Source organism: Arachis hypogaea, chromosome 2, assembly GCF_003086295.3.
Source record: "Arachis hypogaea cultivar Tifrunner chromosome 2, arahy.Tifrunner.gnm2.J5K5, whole genome shotgun sequence".
NCBI lineage: Eukaryota > Viridiplantae > Streptophyta > Magnoliopsida > Fabales > Fabaceae > Arachis > Arachis hypogaea.
The window spans coordinates 64,997,593-65,018,298 of NC_092037.1; the positions used below are offsets into that span (position 1 = coordinate 64,997,593).

At 36.2% G+C, this 20,706-nt stretch overlaps 1 protein-coding gene across 1 annotated transcript; it reads right to left on the reverse strand.

Moving 5' to 3' along the window:
- Positions 1 to 4,226: 4,226 nt before the first annotated feature.
- Positions 4,227 to 11,502, reverse strand: LOC112746333 (cell division cycle 5-like protein). The gene is made up of 4 exons (XM_025794937.3): positions 10,964 to 11,502; positions 8,810 to 10,516; positions 6,000 to 6,281; positions 4,227 to 5,325 (listed from the first exon to the last, which is right to left on the reverse strand). Exons 1-4 carry the CDS (start codon positions 11,138 to 11,140, stop codon positions 4,582 to 4,584), a joined length of 2,910 nt encoding a protein of 969 aa, XP_025650722.1. The 5' UTR covers positions 11,141 to 11,502; the 3' UTR covers positions 4,227 to 4,581.
- Positions 11,503 to 20,706: the final 9,204 nt, after the last annotated feature.

Consider the following 20,706-nt stretch of genomic DNA (forward strand, 5'->3'; position numbering starts at 1 on the left):
CAAAACTTTTCTCAAACTCTAAATACCCAACAATCTCAAACCTCAAATCTCAAATTCCAAATCAAAATTTCACACTACCAAATACATTTCAAAATCCAAATCCACAAAATCTTCCTAATTTCAATTTTCAAACTCCTTATAATAATCAATTTCCTATATTCCAACCACAATCAAAATTCACAAACACCACATTTTCTATTTTCATCCATATTTAACCTCTCCATCGTAAATGTTACTCCACATCCTTGCCATTTCTAACTCAATTCAATGCATCAAGACATAACTCATCTGGTGTTGATGGCTCTTCTAACCCATTCTCTCAAACTCTGATACAATCTAGTCCAGATTCGCAAAATTCAAATTTTTCCAACTCTCGTAGATTAGAGGCAAGATAATATTGAACACCAGCATTGGAAAGAGGATGAGATGTTGATCAGTGCATGGTTAAATATTTCAACTGACCCTATTGTTGGTACCGATCAAAAAGGTAAAATATTTTTTAGTTGAATTCACAGCTACTATGTAGAATTTTATAGCAACGTGACAAGAGGGGTAGTTGCATGTAAGAAACGATGGTATAAGATCAACAAGGCTATTGCACAATTTGCTGGTTGCTACGATCAAACTAGTCGAAAATAGGGAGTGGTTCGAACGCTGATTATATAAAGGAGTTGGCCTATAAACTTTATTCCACAAATTATGGTCAAAAATCACTTTTGAGAGGTATTAGAATATGCTTCGTTTGGAGCAAAAATGGAGAAGCCAAACTACCTACACAGAATGGAGGCTCAAAGAGAAGTAAGATTAGTGCAATTGGAGCATACTTATCATCGTCAAATTCAAAAACACCGTTTGCTGACGAAACCAGTGTGGACTCTTGCGTTCGTCCACAAGGATCAAAGAATAACAAGAGAAAAGGTAAGAAAAAACAAAAATGTCTGAAAATTTTAGCGAAAATAAATCATCGATTGTTAAAAAACTATCTCTCATAGAAGATATTAAAAATGTTAGAGAAAAGAAACTAATGGATAGGAAAAAAGAAAGAGAAGAGGAGAGGGAACATAGAACAAAGATTATGGCAATCAAAGAGAAGGAGTTACAAATGCAAGCGGCAATGAAGAACAAGAAATGGAGATAAATACAAAAGAAAGGGAAATAAAAAGAATGGCTAAGTAAAGGGAAAGAGAAATGGATATGCAAATACTTAATGTTGACACATTTACGATTAGTGAAAAATGACGAGCTCTTCACGAGATTGCATGTAAGAAAATAATCAATAAGTGGTTTACTTAATAATTCCTTGTATTCGTAGAGTTAAGTAGTATGTTTTATTTTTATTGTGTATTACTGGTCTGTCATGTAGTCTGTTTTATTCATTTCTGATGTAACTTTTTAAATTAGTCAATATTATTGTGCCGTTATTGTTTATGAAAGTGACCGTTGTAAAGCTAGCCGCTTTAAACTTAGACAAGAAAAAATTAGTCATTAAGTAGCCGTTGCAAAACTAGCCGTTTTAAACTTAGACAAGAAAAAACTAGCCGTTAAGTAGCCGTCGTAAAATTTGTCGTTGAGAAGTAGCTACTTGTTGCGGACACACTTATAAATATCACCTATCAATGATTCAACAACTCCATTTCAACTCTTATTTCTCACCTCAAAAGAATACTAAAAAATACATTTCAAGATATGGCTAGAAATTTTGATGATATACTTAATAAGACTTTGTATGGTAAAAAAAGACATTAAGTTAACACATTCATGGATAATTGGATCGATAAGTATTTATTCTAAGATTTAGAAGAAGAAGATATCGATAGAAGCTCTATCCCAACTCCTCGTAGATGGATCAATAGAGATCGAGAAGCAGGGAATGATCACCTTTTCGAATCATAAGCATTTCATTTAGTGGAAGCACTTAAAAAGTTATTGTATGTGCTTTTGATATTTCTTTACCAGGGGGAAAATTATCATAAATTGCTATTTGAAGTTGCTTTATTTAGTTTATTCATTTTTATTTTTATTTTTACTTTCTCATGATTTTAACTTTGAAAAAGTTGGAGGAAAGAAAGAAGAATTAATTTAAAATTCACATTTTAACCTATGTGTTCAATCTGAACGAAATATTGAAATCCTCTAGGAGTTTCACTCTTCAAACTAATAATAACCTTGTTCGCTGCAGATCCTGATGATCAGACTTGGCTCACTGATTTCTCCAGATGGTTCAGTCTGTCTTTCCTGGAAGGCTCTCCATTTTGATTGAGTTTGTCCAATGGCGAATCATGCTGGATGCATTCCAGCCACTTATTTACAAAGACAAGCTATTTTCCTCTTACTGCATTGTTCTTTCAGTTTTATCCGTCAAAGAGGAGTAAATGCAGGCCACTGCAATTGTCAAACTTCATGCTCGTGTTTTAAAGAAAATCAAGATTCAGAGCTAGATTCATTCTATAAAAGAAAAGGATCACTAGCACTTTACAAGTGGGTTCAAGCACATCTTCCTACTGAGATCTCTATCAACCATGAATTTTAAAACAACTTTCAGTTATGGCCATTGAGTCCTTATTTGCTACATCATATTGGATAAAGCTAGACTATATAAGACTTGATAGTGTTAAGTTTGGAATTGGTAGTTCAATTACAAGTTTTCAAATGAGAATTTCTTGTAACGAGTTTAACTTTTGGCCTTTATTTGGTGTAAAATAGATAAAGCTTTTTGTACAAGTTTCCTTCCTTCTCTCTCTAACGTCGAGGATGGTACTAATAAGACAAAAAAGTCAAAGAGACAATTCTGATTTTGACCAAAGACGTGATGGTGGAGGTAATGGTGACGATGATGATAGAGTAGCTAGTGAGTGAAAGAGGGTGTTTTATGAGGGCAAAATCGTAATGCAATTAATATTTCACATGAAAAAGATAATTTTAAAATGACTTCTAACGTTAAGGATGATATTAATAAGAAAAAAAAAAGTTAAAGATGATTTTAATTTTAACCAAAGACGTTACGGACGAAAAAAATACTTAACCCTAAAATACAATAAATCTGACCAGAACAATAATGGTACCAAGAAAACATTTAGGCTGCCTTTGTTTTTGTGGACAGGACAGAATATGATACTAAGACAATAGAGCAAAGACACTAAAAATTATTTTGTGTATTGTATTTAGATATAATATACAAGATACTAATGTCCTGTATATGTTTGGATAGACATGAACAAAACTAAAATATTATGTAACATGACTAAAATAGCCATGTGATCCCAAATTTTCTGCCCAAGTACAAACTAATTTAGCTCAAAAGTATGCACTAACATAAACAAAATTCTGCACTAACATAAACGAAATTCTGCATCAAATTTTCTGCACTAATTTGCATAAAAAGTTATGCACTAATTAAACATAACACAAATAGAATTTACATTTTTTTCAACATATTAAAATCCAAAACAATTCACAGTATCAAAACAATCCTGAATGTATGTCTTCTTATATAATTTTCAAATTGACAAATCATAAAACAATAAAAACGAAAAAAAATGAGGACAAAGAGAAACAAAATTCTGTTTAATAGAAAAATAAAAATAAAAAGCAATAAGAGGAAAGGCAGAGTAATACCTAGTTATTGATTGAGAAAGAGAATAAAGAGAGACTGACAAAGAGACATAGACAGAGAGCAAAAGGAAGATATTACTTGGGAAAGAAGTGAAAGAAGAAGAAGAGAACAAAGAAAGAGAAATCAAGAAAAGAGTACCGAAAAAAAGAGAGAAAAAAGAAGAACCAGATAGAGAAAGAACCGGGAGAAGAGAGTATCTCTCTGAAAACAACGATGCAAAGGAAAAGTTTAAATTAAGGTTTTTTCGTATGAAAATAAAGAGGGTAATAGTGGAATAATAAAAAATATCTATGAACAAAAAGAAAAACAATTTTCATTAAAAAATCCGTGTCCATCTTCCCAAATCTCGTGTCATCATTGTCCTTCATTTAAAAGTTGACACATAAAAAAACTAACCTGAAAATAGTGTGTCCATTGTCCATGTCTCTCTATCCAAACTCCTTTTAAATATTTAATGTCCATGTCTTTGTGTCCTGTCCACAAAAGCAAACGCTGCCTTAATGTCAAAAAATAATTCGAGATAAACGGTTATTGACAAAAGTCCAACACTGCAACTATCCAGTCCAATAAAAATTTGATAGATGTGTATGGAGTATGGTGGATTAGAATCTAATTTCTTGTAAAAATCCTATGTCTTTATCAAACAAGAAAGAGCACATAACATCCACTTAGTGGAGGGTTTGAGAGGACAACACAATCTACGACAAATTACAGGCAAGCATATGAAAATGCTCATACAATGTATAGGTTCACCATATGCTACAAACTTTAACTGGTGATCATCTCAAGATCTATAAGATTTCAACCCTATCTATCTTCACTTTTGATGGAATTTTTTCAGCTCAAGACCCTTTATTGCGAGATTTGCTTCGAGAAACCCCCAGCATTAATTAACCCCCCACCCCCCACCCCAAAAAAGAAAAAAAAAAAACTAATTGCCATCAGAACTGGGTTGAGCATTTCTTGGTTTAGTTGCCATCACCAACTTGCATATCATCCCCTTCATCAGAAGCAGTGGTTTTTTCTGGTGTGCTATCATCATGTGAATTTTCAGCATCCATAGCTAAATCTTTCTCCACCACATTTCCTACTGTAGCACCCTCGTCTAATGCTGTCTTACCATTATCGATGTGACCATCAGTGATGGTACCTTCCACTTTTCCGGCGTCAACCTTGGCAACAAGTGTAGCATCTGGCAGTTTTGCATTAGGGTCATCTGTTTGCTTTATATCATCAGAATCCACATCCACGTCATTTTTCTGGCTAGCGGTGGTCTGGTCTTGCACAGAGCCCGCTTCACTTTCATCACGAGACAGATCAGTTGCTATAGCAGTTTCATTTCCTTCAGCGAGAGGCGCAGCTTTAAAATTCTTTGAATCCTGTGCACCAGTTTTGTCAGCAACAGTCTCTGTTGACTCATGAGCACGGTTGTTTGCTTCGATTTCTTCTTGCTTTTGTGCTTGTACCCTGTACTGTTCCATGACATTTTGTATCCTTTCCACTTCTTCCATAAGATTCCCATACTTGTATTGCAAAGTTCTCTCAAGTTCCTTTTGCTTCTGTACTTCCTCCCATAGATTGTTTATCCTGTGGGATGCTGCTAACTTCTCCTGCTTTTGCAAAGCTTCAAAGCATTCTAATTCAGTTGCAGCTATGTCCATTTGCTTGAAAGTGGCCTCAATTTGTGGCCAAAGACTGTTTTTGGCTCTCATCTGAAAAATGCAATAGCTGAAGTATATTATTCAACATTGTGTACAGGCACAAAGGACTCTTTACAGACAGCAAAATCAAACAAAAGGAATTTTCTTTTCCATGTGTCCTTATCAATTTTGATTCATGAAGGTCACTGCTTCCAACTATTTTCAGTTACAATTTTCAATTTTAAGTAACAAATTGTGTCAATAGATGCATAGAACATAATAGAAATGCAGAAGAAATACCTCTAGGATGTGTTCTACACCAATGGGGTGCAAATATCCTTACTCCAACGAATGTATTAATACTGGCTTTATAACATTAAATTGGTGAGTATTCAAGAGACTCAACCTCTGTCCAAGCATGAATTCTATGTCCAAATTGTTTGATATAGTCCCATCACTACTCCACCTACCCTTGTATACCTCTCACCTCTCGTATAAGAGAACGCATTCCAGACTGCAGAACCCACCGTAGCCAACAATTCACTCAATCACTCCATACTCTATTTACAATTGATTAGGTGAGTAGGTTCCTATCAGTTCATCTCTAAGGCAAAAATAGCATTGTTCAATTACAAAACTAACTCAACCAAGGTGATTCTAAGTACAAATCCAGCTTTTAAGCAATAAAACATAATCAGAACTGACTGAGTTAAAGGCATTTGGAATGGAGAATGTTAGTAACATACCTCATAGCCTTGAGTGAGGAGTATTGCCTTCTTCTCAAGCTTTACAACTTTCTCCTTGCCATCGTCCAACTTTTTCCTCACATTCTCAAACTCATTCTGCAAAGCTGCCAGCTTTTCCATGTTTCCAGCAACACTTGAGAGACCATAGGCATGACGGGTTGGAAAGAACATGAGATCATTCAGGCTAGTCCTGTGTGCTTCAATGAATTCCTCAAGGGGTTCACTTTCATGTCCCAGTGCTACCCGAAGATAATGGGCCTCATCCTTTATCAACTTATCAGCCTAACCAAAAAAATATAAAAAACAATGCAAAATAAGTATCCTTAACCCGCTTACAAGAGAAAGTTTGGATGACAACATAATAAATTATAATAAGCAAGGTAATTAGCCAGCTAACTCAAAACTCAAGAGGTTAGTTATATTTTAGTGTCATTTATGATATGGACAAAAAGACATACATTGCAATATAGTCAACATTAACATTCCACTCTTTTTCTCTTTCTCTTTTTATTATATTTGTGATAGGGGGGTGGTAGAACTTGACAATCAAACAAGTAAGGAAGTGTCCTTGAGAAACATTACCAGCAAACACAACCCAACATAATTAATTAATTGCAGGATTATAACGGAAAAGTGAGACTGTCAGATCAACTAGCACAGCATGAAGTCATAATTCATAAAGAGAAAATATTTGTTGATGTCACAATACATGACCTAAAAGGAACCCTAAAAAGAGTTGCAGGGCTATTTTTATAACATTCACTGAAATAACAAAAATAAACAAAAACCTACACATCAGATTAAACGCATACCTAAAAAGAGTATATTAATAAAGGACAGATATAGAATAGGTGTATAACAAATCTCCTCAGTGGGAAGAAAACCACCAAAAATCATTTGGGAAGTGGTATCTGAGTATTAAAAGTCTAGGATAGGTATAGACAGTGTAGTCAAGCAATGTTGTCAATATAGATTGTACCCAAGATTGAGATTAGAAACATATGTACAACGTGATGGTAACATGGATCACAAGATCCTGCCTAAACTGAACACATTTAAACAAATAGTTACACGTAAAATGGCATAAACAAGCAAAACAGACATACAATCACATTTAACAAAATTAAACTTTGATTTGACATGTATGAGAAATAATATGAAATAATTAGCATTAACATAATAACAAATCAATATAAAAGGCATTAATTCTAATGACCCGTGAAATTAGGACGTTAAAAAGAAAAATACCTATCTATTGGTATGCTTTATAATCAAAGTCACAAAGAAACCCAAAAGGGCAAAAAAATAGAAGAAAAAAATAAACACAGTAAATAATCAGAGTTAAGCGAGAAATTGGGAGAGGAGCAAAGAACTCAAAGGATGGATGTGTTTTGTTTTAGTGTACAAAAGACTGGGATCCTGAACAGATAGACGGTGGCAGGCTCAGCATGTTTAGGTAGCATAATTCCTAATATCTTGCATGTTTGCCAATCAATCATAAAGCCTACTCACCAAACTGAGTACCCTTGTCTGTTTTAGCATTGACCAATGGCTAGTTTCTTATGGAATAATTTATTTAGCATCTTTGATAAATGTTGGGTGTGCCCGGCAACTCTAGATATATTTTTATTGACTAGATTTGTTGGTTTGGTAATAGAAAAGAAGCAAAAATTAAGTGGACCAGTGCAATTTTTTCACCACTATCTGGACTCTCTGGTTGGAGCGTAATGTACGCGCCTTTAGTGACAGATTCTCTGATGAACATATCTTATGGTATAAGGTTAGACGCTTAGCATCTTGGTGTAAAGCTCAAGATCTTTTTAGACGTTTTTCCCTCTCATACATGTTGAGAGATTGGGGAGCTTTACGTTTTTGATAGGCCTTTGTTTGTGTTTTGCTTTTGTATATGGGAACCCTGTTCTCCTCCCCGCTTTTTTGTATTTCTTTTTCCTAATCATAATTGAAAGACTTCAATTTTGACAACCACATTATGAACAATGATATCTTACCCAGTAAAATAATAAATGGAGGACAGATGCATACAATGTGAGGTCATAACACAACTACAATCATTATATAATAAACATGGAATTACAAGTAACATTTAACTAATTCCTATTAGAAAAACAGGAAAATCGTTTATAAAACAGAAAACATTAAAGACATTATGACATAGTAATGGTTACCTGCAAATCAAAAATACAAATCACACCAACGAACAAAGCACAATCACATTAACACAGGCCACAGAAAATCAGAGCCTACCCACTTTCAGGATGCACTACACAAGCACCTACAACTTAGATATGGAGAGCAACTGACACAAGCATCTCAGGTGCAACGCCACTGCACTTATGCGGATCAAACAACACCCCATCAACCATCCCTAAACCGCAAAAGAAAAAAAATCCTAATCCAATTCAGCCACTAGATGCAGTGGCTTAACTGGCACATTGCAGTTGTGTGATCCAACTGCTTCTAAGCAAACAAATCAACCCTAGTCCCTAGCACAATCTCATTAAATAAAACGGGTGGCTCAGTGTCAGGATCTACAAACTAAAAACCTAGCAGACTTTTAGAATTGTTCAATCTTATACGTTAGTACACAACCTTAACAATGATTAGACTTATAGTCTTCAGGTTAGTGCAAAACAAGAGGTGTATCCTCCACAACAGAAAGCAGCATTTCAGCGAAGGGCGAGAATTGATCATGCTACTTACCATCTATCAGCGCGAAAGCCACGAACATGTGATATCATCACAAAAGAAGCTAAGGGAAGAAACTAAGAAATAGATTAGTAAATACATACATCTTTCATCTCCTCTTCATGAAAGTCTTCTATAACAGGAACAACAGGCTCATTTACCACACGCTTAGCTCCTTTCTTTTTCTCCTTATTTACTTTCTCGTCAAGCGGATACTTAGCATTGTCATGCTCCAGCAAAGCAAGAAGCTCCCTTCTTATCATCTCATCAGCTTGCTCAATTGAGGTTGGTGGAACAAAGGAACTCTTGTCATCAGCTCTAACCAAAGAATTTCTTATAAGCTCCAATGATGCAGCTGGAGGCCGAGGAAGCTCCCTTTGAAGGACTTTTGATCGTTTCCTAAGTAATGCCTGTTGCCTTGCCTCTTCTTCTGCCTTTTCTCTAGCTATTCTATCTGACATATCCTCTTCAATCTTCTCCTCAGGTTCTTCAGCATCTTCTGGAATGGGCTGCATGACAATCTGGTACTCATTTTTGGGCTGTGGAAGGCTTCCTAAACCAGAGCACAGACTTCGTCTTATTTCAGCTCTTTGTAGCTCAAGTTTAGCACGCTCATGCATATCCAAATCCTCATTAATACGAAGCTCATCCCTGAGAGGAGTTCCCTTCGGTGTCATGCTAGCATAACCATCTCTTGCAGGAGTCATGCCAATTCTGGGAGTGAGACCTGCAACTCCAGGAGTTGCAGAAGGAGTCAACATTGGATTTGGGGTCTGAACCTCTTTTCTCTTAGGAGTGACCCCAGTAAAATCCGAAGGATGCAACTCTGGGTTTTCTCCCCCTAATAATGGTGTCTGGGACTCCCTCAACCTCGCCAGGTTTTCAGCTTCCATCATGACAGCGTCTCCTTTACTAGCCGGTGTTCGCTGAGGGGTTCGTAAAGGAGTCATTCCCCGGCCAGGTGTTTGTGCATAATTTGCTAGAAGAGCACGTGTTGCAGCACTACCTTCTCCAAATTCGTCACTCCCAGCTAGGTCATTGGCATAACCCATCCTTGCAATTTCATCCAGTTCCTGGTCAGAAATCTGGGGTGGCGGAAGCATCAGTTTGGTTTGTTTCCTTACTGTTTCCGGATCATTCAACTTATTGGCGTGTAGTATAGCAGATGGGGCATCTTGCCTCTCTGCAATTTTATTTTTTGCAATGTCTTGCTTTCTTAACTGTGTCTCAACATCAATCCTTCTTTTACCCTCAAGTTCTTCTATTGTAGTTGGGAAATGGGGCTGTTCCACGGGTCTGTCTTCATCAGCAGTGTCAAAAAAACCAGGAGGAGGCCTTTTCTCAAAAGGGATTTCTGCATTATAATCAATGCCTTTCCTTTTTCTCCTTCGCTGCCTGACATCAATTCCCGCAGCCTTCAGTTCTCTCTTCTTCTGTAAAGAAGCAAGTCTTCTGGCTTCCTCAAGCTGTTTCTCCCTCGCTTTCCTTTTCGCCTTCTTTCCTTTTGTGTTGGCTAACCGGGCTCGTGCTTCGGAAAGCATCTCCTTTTCATCTTCGTCCATATCAACAGGATCTGGGCGTGCAGGTTTTGACTCTGGATTTGGATCAATCTCCCCAGGACGCAACTTCCGAGGATCATCACCAGGTTCATAGTTCTCATCCTTTACACAGGCTGCGTCAAGGAGCTTCTCGTAGCGCTCAAGACACTGAGAAGGAGTACGTCCTACAATAGGAGCAATCGTTCTCCACTGGGTGGGCATAAGCTTAGCAAGATGAAGCAGCTTCTCATCCTCTTCTCTAGTCCACTCAGTCTGCACACAAAAAACAGCATTATTATAGAAGACTGATTGTAGAAAAACACTTGTCGACACAAAAAATGCCGTTAAAGGTTAAAATGCAGGCGCATCCAGACACATTAAAAAGCAAGGCATAACTATAATTAATTACTTATTAATTAAAAAATGGCATTAGGGCAGTCTTACAATTACTTACATTAAACATTATCTCAGTAAAACCTAATAATCAAGCTTTATCAAGGAGCATTACTGGCAGCACAACCATCCATTCTCACAAGAGTCATGTCAAAAAGCATAACCTTTCAATCAAACTGAAAACATCGAAACTTTTTTTGTCCTTCATATTCAAAAACCCTATTATACATAAACTTGATGCACAACCAAAAAAAAGTAAATAACATACAAAAGACAGCAAAAATAAAATAAAAAAATAGATAATAGATATAAGGTGCGTAGGATTACCTTCTTGATGGAAGGATCGAGCCATTCGTACCAGCGAGCCTTGCATTGCTTAGCGGATTTACGAACCAAAAGGGAAGAGATTCGAGCCCATTGGTTCTTGCCATATTTCATAACAGCTGCTTTCAGGATCTCATCTTCGGTGTTCTTCCAAACACCGCCCTTTATCATAATCCTCATCTTGCCACCACTTTCTCTTTATCAACCTTCGCTTCTTCAAATTGTAGGGTTTTGCTTCCCCAACTCCAACCACAAAACAAAAAACGACGAAACAACCAGAACAGAAGATATTATTTACCTTTTATGTTTCACTGTTAAGTGTTAACGCTTACAATATGTTATTGTTGAAGACGCAAAACCTTGCTAGGTGCTGCTGACTCCTGCTACTCTACTCTCGTATCGTCAGCCAAAAGAACCGTCGTTTTGTTTTTTGTCAGGAAAAAAAACCCGTCAAGTCAGGAAAAACTGCTCAGCTTCTATTGGGCCTCTTATTATGTCCCTTTAGGCTCAAATTTAAAACCAGATCCAAGCATTTTTTTTTTTTTTTTGCCAATGAGCTTTGGCTCTAATGATATATCTCCTCCTCCTCATCTCAAAGGTATATGATTCAAATTCTAAAAAATACAATTGAGAAAAAATATTATAAAACTGTGTGAGAAGTGTGTGAGTGTGTTGTGTACTTAGGTTTGGGAGTTGTTCAATCCATTGGGGTAGTTAAGATTGGGGTTGTCCAATTCACCGACCAAAAAAAATATTTTTTTCCAAAAGAATGTGAGTTTTTTTTATTAAGAAATCAATGCTAAAAGAAAATATATAATATTTGAACCTAAAAACAAAATTATAATATAAATTTTGGGATAAAGTAATTTTTGTTACTAATATTTAAAAAAAATTAAAAATATTTTTAACATTTAATTTAATTTAATTTTATATTAACATTTTTAATATGTTTCAATTTGATTTCTTTTCTTAATTTTTTGACTGTCAACAAGTAATTATTTATTTTTTAAATTTATCTCTTCTTTATACAAATCATCATCACACTCTTTACTCACCTTTTTTTCCACCCATTTAACCACATTCCACTAATATGCCATCTAGAGACCGAATGTATTCACAAGGCAATAGGACAGTCCTAGTGAAATTTCAAAAAATAGAGAGTACTTGTTAGTGAAATACTATAGCTGCCCCCACTACATAATTAAATTTGTTCCCACTCCAATTTTCTAACTCTTCGTCTTCTCTCTTTTTTCAATTTTCTTCCTCTGCTCCAGCTTCCACCCTCCAGGCTTAAGAGTTATTATTGCCACTCCACATCTCCGCCAGTGTGGCAGTGTCACTGGCTCACTGTTGCTGACGTTGCTATCCTATTCATCATTTCTCCCGCGTGGCTTCGTCAGTTTCTCCTTGCATTGTTGTCGCGCCGCGTTTGGTGGTTCTGCCTTCTTCTGCGTAACTGCATTGCTCTTCTCCGTTACTGACTGTGTTCCTCTTCTGTTCCTTTCTTCGGCAATTCAGCGTATAGTTCTGCCTTCTTCTTCAACAAATAGCAATCCTCTTCTGATTCTTTCTTATTCTACAATCCTCTTTTCTGTTCAGTGTTCAGTCTTTAGCAACTCAAGAAACCTTCGTCCTGCTACTTGCTGCTGTTGGCCGCTGCACAACTACTGGATTCTACCTCCTGGAGTTCAGTAGTTGAGTCTTGGACTCTTGGTACATTCATGATTCATCAAAACCGATATCTACTTGCTTAGTTGCTTTGTTGCTTCGTTGTTTAGCTAGTTAGTTGCTTCATTTTTTATATGCTTCATTGTTTGATCATTGATATAGTTAGTTTGGTAATTATGATTGAATTTGTTCTGATGATGTAATTGCTAATTTAGTTTCATTAATTTGTTTGTTAATTATTTTTGTGTATTTAGTTATTTTGAGTTAGGAATTTGGGATATTATTAGTTGCTGCTGTTGGAAATTAATTTAAATGGCACATGTCTATTAATTTTGTATTTATCATTTGATACTGAATTTTTTAATTTGTGTAGAATTGTAAATTAATGTTATTAATTAATTAACTTAGGTTCATAATTTTATCCTATTAGTAATGGAGAAATATTTTAAAAGAACTTCATTATTAGAGATTAGATCCTATTAGTAATCACATAATTTTATCTTATTAGTAATCATATTTTATAATACTATAGTATAATTATAAAAAATATTATTATACTATATATTTTGTCCCCTCTGATAAAATTTTCTGGATCCCTCACTAATGCCACCCCATCCCAACACCTCACCTCCTGTTGAATTCATCGCACCATCACTAACCATCACACCTTAACTCTCTCTCTCTCTCTCTCTCTCTCTCTCTCTCTCTCTCTCTCTCTCTCTCTCTCTCTCTCTCTCTCTCTCTCTCTCTCTCTCTCTCTCTCTCTCTCTCTCTCTCGTTGTCTCCATTATCTTATTCCCACCACCATTATATTTGCCTCTCTTCGATCACTTTCACAACGCATGCCTTTACCATTACACACTCTCAAATTTTACCTAAATTATCAGCATCAGCATTACCATCATGAACAACCACAACAATAATCAAGACAAATAAATTAAAGGGATTGAAGAAAGAGTAAATCAAGATTAAAAAGATAGTAATAGCAAAGATCGTGGTGTGGTGGAAAAGATATAGTTATTGTTGATATTGATGATGCTATTAATGGGATTGAAGCAGCGGGGGTTACAGTGGTAAGGTGTGACGATTGGATCAATTGTATGATACTTTAAGGCCTGTTAAAATAGCATGTGATACGCAAGATAGAGTTGTATGGAAGTTTGACAAGAAAGGCATTTTTTCAACTAACTCTTTTGTGCAGGTGTTGCAGTCATAAACGCTACCAGAGGATATCACCAGCTACGATTTCACCAGAATCATATGAAAAGGTTTGGTTCCACCATGAGTGGAGTTATTTATCTGGTTTGCTTTGATAGGAAGAGTAAATACAAAAGAAAGATTGCATAGACTGGCATTATTAGCCACGGTGATAACATGTGCGTTTTATGTAAAAAATATGTTGAACATATTCACCACTTGTTTCTTGATTGTGAGTTTACCTGGCAGACTTTCTAAATTTGGGAGGTTATGGTCTATTCCGGGTTCACTGAAAGAACACTTTGAGAGTTGGACATGTGTCATTAGCAAGAAAGAGGAGCAGAATAAGTGGCTCATAGATTTTTTTGGAGTTATATGGAATGTATGGCTTGAGAGGAACGGACGGATATTTAATAATAAGGAGGCCAGTGTACAAGAGGTGTTTCACAAATTTATGACCAAAGAGAGTGGAGTAGTGCGGATCCCTTTTGTTGTTGATAGCAATGCCAAAGATAACAATTGGGATTGTGTTTTTGTTGCTTTTGTTGTCTGAGTCCTTTGTTTTTGTCGCTCCACTTTATTGTGTTGAGCTCATTTATTCAAAAAAAGGTATGACGATTGGAGTAGTGCGACGGGGTGACAGTGATTAAGCTGCGTGGTATAGCAAAGTGGCAGTGTTGGGGTGAAGCGTAGGAGAAGTATTGCTACGGGTAGGATAGAATTGAAAAAGAGGGAGGGAGAGAGAAGATGACGACGACAATGACAACGTTGATGATTGATTATTGGATTTTTGATGGTATAGAATTTCACAAATGAATTCTCCTTGCAAGTATAGTTTCTAAACCAATCAATAATCCTTTCATACAAAAAGTTGTTTGTCACTAGTACAAACCCCTAAAATTTATAAACCGAAGTATTGAACCTCGGGTCGTTCTCCCTAGGAATTACAATAAAGTGTCTTGTTATTGGTTGTGAGTTATTTTGGGGTTTTTGAGATTTTAGACAAGAAATATAAATGGCAAAGGACATAAATTAACAACTAACAAAGCTCTTGGTAAGATATGAGTACTAGAAGTCCTATCCTAGTTATCCTCCTCAATTGTGATAACAAATTGTCCATTACTCCCACTTAGTTAACCTCTAACCATGGAGGAAAGTCAAGTGGATGAATCAAATTGATTCCTCAAGTCCTAATCAACTCCTAAAGGAAAGACTAGCTTTAGAGGCATTCAAATCAATTAGCAACTTCTAATTATCAATCAACAAAGGATTTAGATAACTCAAGAGTTTCTAATTACTCAATCTAGGCCAAGAAGAACAAAACCTACACTAAAATCCAACCAAGCATTTCATCAAACACTTGGAAGGCACAAAAGAAAAGCATAGTAAATTGACAACAAGAATGAAATCTAACAACAATTATTGAAAGGAATTAACAACAATAATTAAAAGAAACACATTTATTATGAATTACCTTGAATTGAATGGAAAGAAAATAGAAGGGATAAGAGTAGATCTACAACAAAGTATAAGAACAACATAAAGGAAATTACAACAAAAGAATAAAGGAAGATGAATGTAACAACAAGGAATTGAAAGGTAGAAGTAGAAGAAAGAATGAATGAAAACCTAGATCTAAGAACTAAACCTAATCCTAATTCTAGAGAGAAGTGAGAGCTTCTCTCTCTAGAAACTAACTCTAACTACTAAACTAAGCTAAAACTAAACTAATGATCAAAAGTATGTAAAAGTTTGTTGATTCCCCTTCAATCCTTGGCTTAAATAGCATCAGAAATGAGTTGGATTGGGGCCATAAGGCTTTAGAATTCGCTGGCCACGTATTGCTTTAAGTGGATCATATGGCAGCAACGACGCGTGCGTGTACAGTGCGCGTGCACGTCACCATAGGTGTAGCAACTATGAAAAATCTTATATCATTTCGAAGCCCCAGATGTTAGCTTTCCAACCCAACTGGAACCGCATCATTTGGACCTTTGTAGCTCAGGTTATGGTCGATTAAGTGCGAAGAGGTCGGCTTAATAGCTTTTGCGATTCCTTCATTTCTTCATGAGTTCTCCATTTTTACATGCTTTTCCTTTATTCCCTTTATCCAATCTTTGCCTCCTAAATCTAAAATCACTTAAAAAACATATCAAGACATCTAATGGAATCAAAGATAAATTAAATTTATCTATTTTAAGACCTAAAAAGCATATTTTCACTTTTAAGCACAATTAAAGGAGAAGTTATAAAACCATGTTATTTCATTGGATAAATGTAGGTAAAAGGTGATAAAATTCCCTAAATTTAACACAAGATAAACCCTACAAATGGGGTTTATCAACCTCCCCACACTTAAATCAAGCATGTCCTCATGCTTAAGCCAAGAGAGAAACAAAGGGTATCAACATTTATTCAATGTAAATTTACTAAATGCAATCTATCTATATGCAACTATCTAAATAAATGCAATTGCTTGGTCAAAATAAATCAATTCTGAAGAAGCATATATGCATAAGGCCTAGGACTAGCAAGTCTAATCCACAATTGAATTGAGTTATTAAATATTTTTACAAACTTGCATGAAAAGCGACATTTATGGATGGAAGCATGTAATTGAGCATCAAACCCTCACCGGATGTATTTGCACTCTATTCGCTCAAGTGTTTGGGGTTGATTCTCTCAACTATCTCCTAATCATGCTTTCCAAGATTTGTTTTTCATCTAACAATCAACATTTATTCCATGCATGCATACAAGTATCATGAGGTCTTTTCTTTAGGTTGTAATGGGGCTAGGGTCAAGGTAGGATGCATATTTGGTTAAGTGAGCTTGAAATTTGAATCTTTGATAAGCTTAAACTTTCCACCTAACCTATGACATCCTATACAATTTCAAAGCTAACCTAACTACTCATTCTTTACTTTTTCACATACTCATGTATTCCTTTTTATTTCACAACACATATGCATTGATTTTATTGGACCTTGCTTCACTTGGGGCATTTTGTCCCCTTTTTATTACTTTTCTTTTTCTTTTTTTCTTTATTTTTCTATTTTTTTCTTTTCCATATTGTTTTTCTTTTTCTTTTCTTTTTCTTTTGTTTTTCTCATTTTTTTCTTTCTATATACAAGAGCATCAATGCATAAGGTTTTATATTTGATCAATACATGAGTATGTACCCAATTCTCAATATTTTCAACAAAATACAAAATACACCCCTTTTTCCCAACCAATGTCCCAAGTTTTCCCACTCTTGAATGATGCTCACACACACTAGTCCAAGCTAATCAAAGATCCAAATAAGGACATTTATTGTTTTCCGCTTTAGGCTTGTAATGTGCTAAATTAAGAACAAGTGGGTTAATCGTAGGCGCAAATTGGCTAACAATGGAAGATAAAAGGTAAGGCTATTTGGGTAAGTGAGCTAAATGAAGTGATGGCCTCAATCATATAAATGCATGAATACACAAAATAATGGGCATAAAAAATCAAACAATTCAAAGATTACAATCATAGAATGAGAATAATGCACACAAGAAGGAAAAATAGGTGGTTATAAATTGTAACCACATCAATAGGCTCAAAACTCTCTTGCTTGTGTTCTTAGCTCAAAACATGCTCCACAAAATATAGAATTCAAGCAAGTTTAATGAAAAATTTTCACTCAAATCAATTGGTGTGCCCTATAGATAATTTTCTTGAAAAAATTTCATTATTTTGACTAAGCTTATTGTGTATATGTATGCAAAAAATAAGAAAATGAAACAAAAATCCTAAGAGACCTAAAAAAATATGAAATGCAAAAGTATTGGGATTAGAAATTCGTCACCCAAAATCGCCGATCGGTCGGACGACCTCCCCACACTTAAAAGTTTGCACCGTCCTCGGTGCATTCAAAGATGAGCAAGGGGGTACGGCGACTCTCCGGATTGCTACGTGTTCTTAGTCTTACTTCCGTTATTGCTTGTGGTGCATTCATCATGAAAAACAAAAATATAACACCATAAGATGAGAAAACAAAAGCAAGGAAGCATGCAATGTTGGAATGAGGTAAATCACTAGAATTGAGTGAGTGAATTAGTTGTGACATTCATAAAAGTAAGTGTGCATTCTAAGTTGCGCGGTTTAGAACACACATTAACATAAAAAGCTATGTCACAAAAGAAGCATGCACTTTACTCATTCTAGTATGCTCGAGATGCTTTGAGTGAACTTGTAAGATAAAACAAGCATTGAAGAAGCATGAAAGCATTCAAGTCAAATATATATGGATGCATAGAATCATAACACAAGGCATTAAGGTAAATACACAACATCATCCATCAAGAGGTTGCCTAATCACAGAATAAGGCTCAAACCACATGGTGGCCAAATCATGTAATTTAAGAAGAGTTACAAGCTCGAAGGCAATTCTCATCACTTGGTATTCTTAAAAGGTAGGCATGAAGAACTCAAAACCAAGTAGCAAAATATAACCTCAATCATAGAATCCAACAAAGTTTATAGACATAATGATGTTAAGATAACATCCCATTTTTAATACTCAGCAGCAATTAATGGTAAACAAGAATAACAATCCAACACTTGCGATGAAAAAGAGAAAACGAAATGAAAACTAACTAAAACTAACTAACTAATCAACTAACTAACTAACTAAAATAAATGGTTAACAATGGTGTTTGGGAGTGTTAGATGGGGGTAGAAGAAGGGAAGAAGAAAGGAGAAGGAAAGAAATGGAAAGAGGAGAAGAAAAAAATGTAGTGAAGGAAGGGCATCCGCGCGTACGCACGCATGGCGCGCGCGCGTCGATGGCTTATTTCGAGAGTTGTGCGTACGCGTCATGTGCGCGTACGCGCGAGTGGGGTTGTGCCAAAGTTACAACGTTGGCGCAGCGCAGGCACAACTCTCTGGAAAATGTATGGAATGTAGAACTTCTCAATCCACGCGTACGCGTGCATGGCGCGCGCGCGTGGATGGTCCAAAATGCTTGATGCACGCGTACGCGTGTATTACGCGCACGCGTGGATGGTGCTCTATTTTCAAAAATTTTCTATGTTTTTGCACCAATCCAAGCATTCCAAACCTTCGAACAGCTACCAAAACACCTTAAAACCTTATATAACATACTAAACTATCAACTATACTCAACTAACTAAACAAAATATGAAATCAACTAAATTCTACATTATTTACAAAAGAGAAAATGAAAAGATGTTACCATGGTGGGGTGTCTCCCACCTAGCACTTTTATTTATTGTCCTTAAGTTAGACTTATGGGGAGCTCCTCATCAAGGTGATTTGTGCTTGAAGCTATCTTTGAACATCCACCAATGCTTGAATCTCCAATAAGCTCCATTGTTCAAAATCAATATCTCCAAATTTTAATGGAGTTCTTCACAAACCATGGGCTCCCAAAATTGATCCACATCTATCCCTGGATCCCATATCTTGTTTCTACACCCATCTTTAAGTTGATCATCATTAATCCATTCAGGTGGCATAATCTTGGAATTTGTAACACCCTAATATTCAAATCCTTATGCTCGAGTCATAAGTCAATGATATTACGGTGGTACGACTCTCAGGTGGATTTTTAATATATAAATATAGGTAATTTCGAAAGGAGTATTAATCGAGAAGCCTGAAAAGAGTAGAAATAAAATCGCAAAAACGCATCACTCACGTTTCGACAACGAAAAGTTAAACTGTGAAGTCGAAAGCGATATACGGACAAGGCATAAAGGAGATTAAGAGATAGATAATGGATAGATATATATATAACATAAGTAATAGCCACTAGTCGCGACCCGCGAAGTTTAGGCCGGCTAGGGTATAGTATGAAAGTAGTTGACAACAGAATATTCTAATCTCTCCCAAAGGAAACATAAGAGCCTCTATAGGCAAGTTCCAAAAGAGTTCAATACATAATATAATCTTTTCAAAACAAAGGTGGAGAGATTCTAAGCAAAACACAAAGTAGGGAAAAAAATAAATATCTTCGCCGTCTCTCGGACGAACCGCAGCTCACTTCTGAGCACCTGAACCTGTATCTGAAAAACAAGAGATATATACGGAATGAGAACCCCGGGCCCATGGGTTCCCAGTACGGTAAAAGTGCCAAATAAATACAATGCACTGCAATAAAAACTCACTAAGCATCCTAAACTCCTTTTCACCAAGTATCCAGCCTAGATTCTCACTAATCCATAAATAGGCCTCTGTCATAAGGGGATACTAAATCTAGTTCATGTTACACATGTTTCCCGACTCGCTGATTCTTCCACGAATCAGACTCAGAATCATAAGCAAAACCATCGCCAGTTGTTCTGCCTCAGCAACTCTATATCAATACATCGTACCCTCGCCTGGAGCTAGTGAAATCACATCACTGCGTCTACCCAGGGGGCTCAAATGATCCCATTCAAAAATCATTATCATCATGCAATCGCATCATCAATTCATCTCATCAAGAACAGTCCTCAACATCCACGACGCCAACATAAGGGATCTCTCAGTGGTACAAACACAAACAATACAGACAAGTAATACACAATTAAGGTACAAGTAGAACAAGTAGCACATAATCAGGTAACATAGCATATATGATGTAGAAATCCAAAACAAATAGGCAAACCCAAACAATTCAAACATATGCAAATGATGTATGCCTGCCCTATGGCTGATGATATCATCTGTCGGTTATCAAGCCAACCCGACGTGTCCGGTAGCTAACCCGGGCACAGTCTCTCTGTTGCGTATTAATATCATTAGAGGGAAAATGTGCCCTGTCACCATTAGAGGGTATCTGCGCCCTGTCGCCATTAGAGGGTATCGGTGCCCTGTCACCCTTACAACCAGAGAGAAAACACAAGCATGCT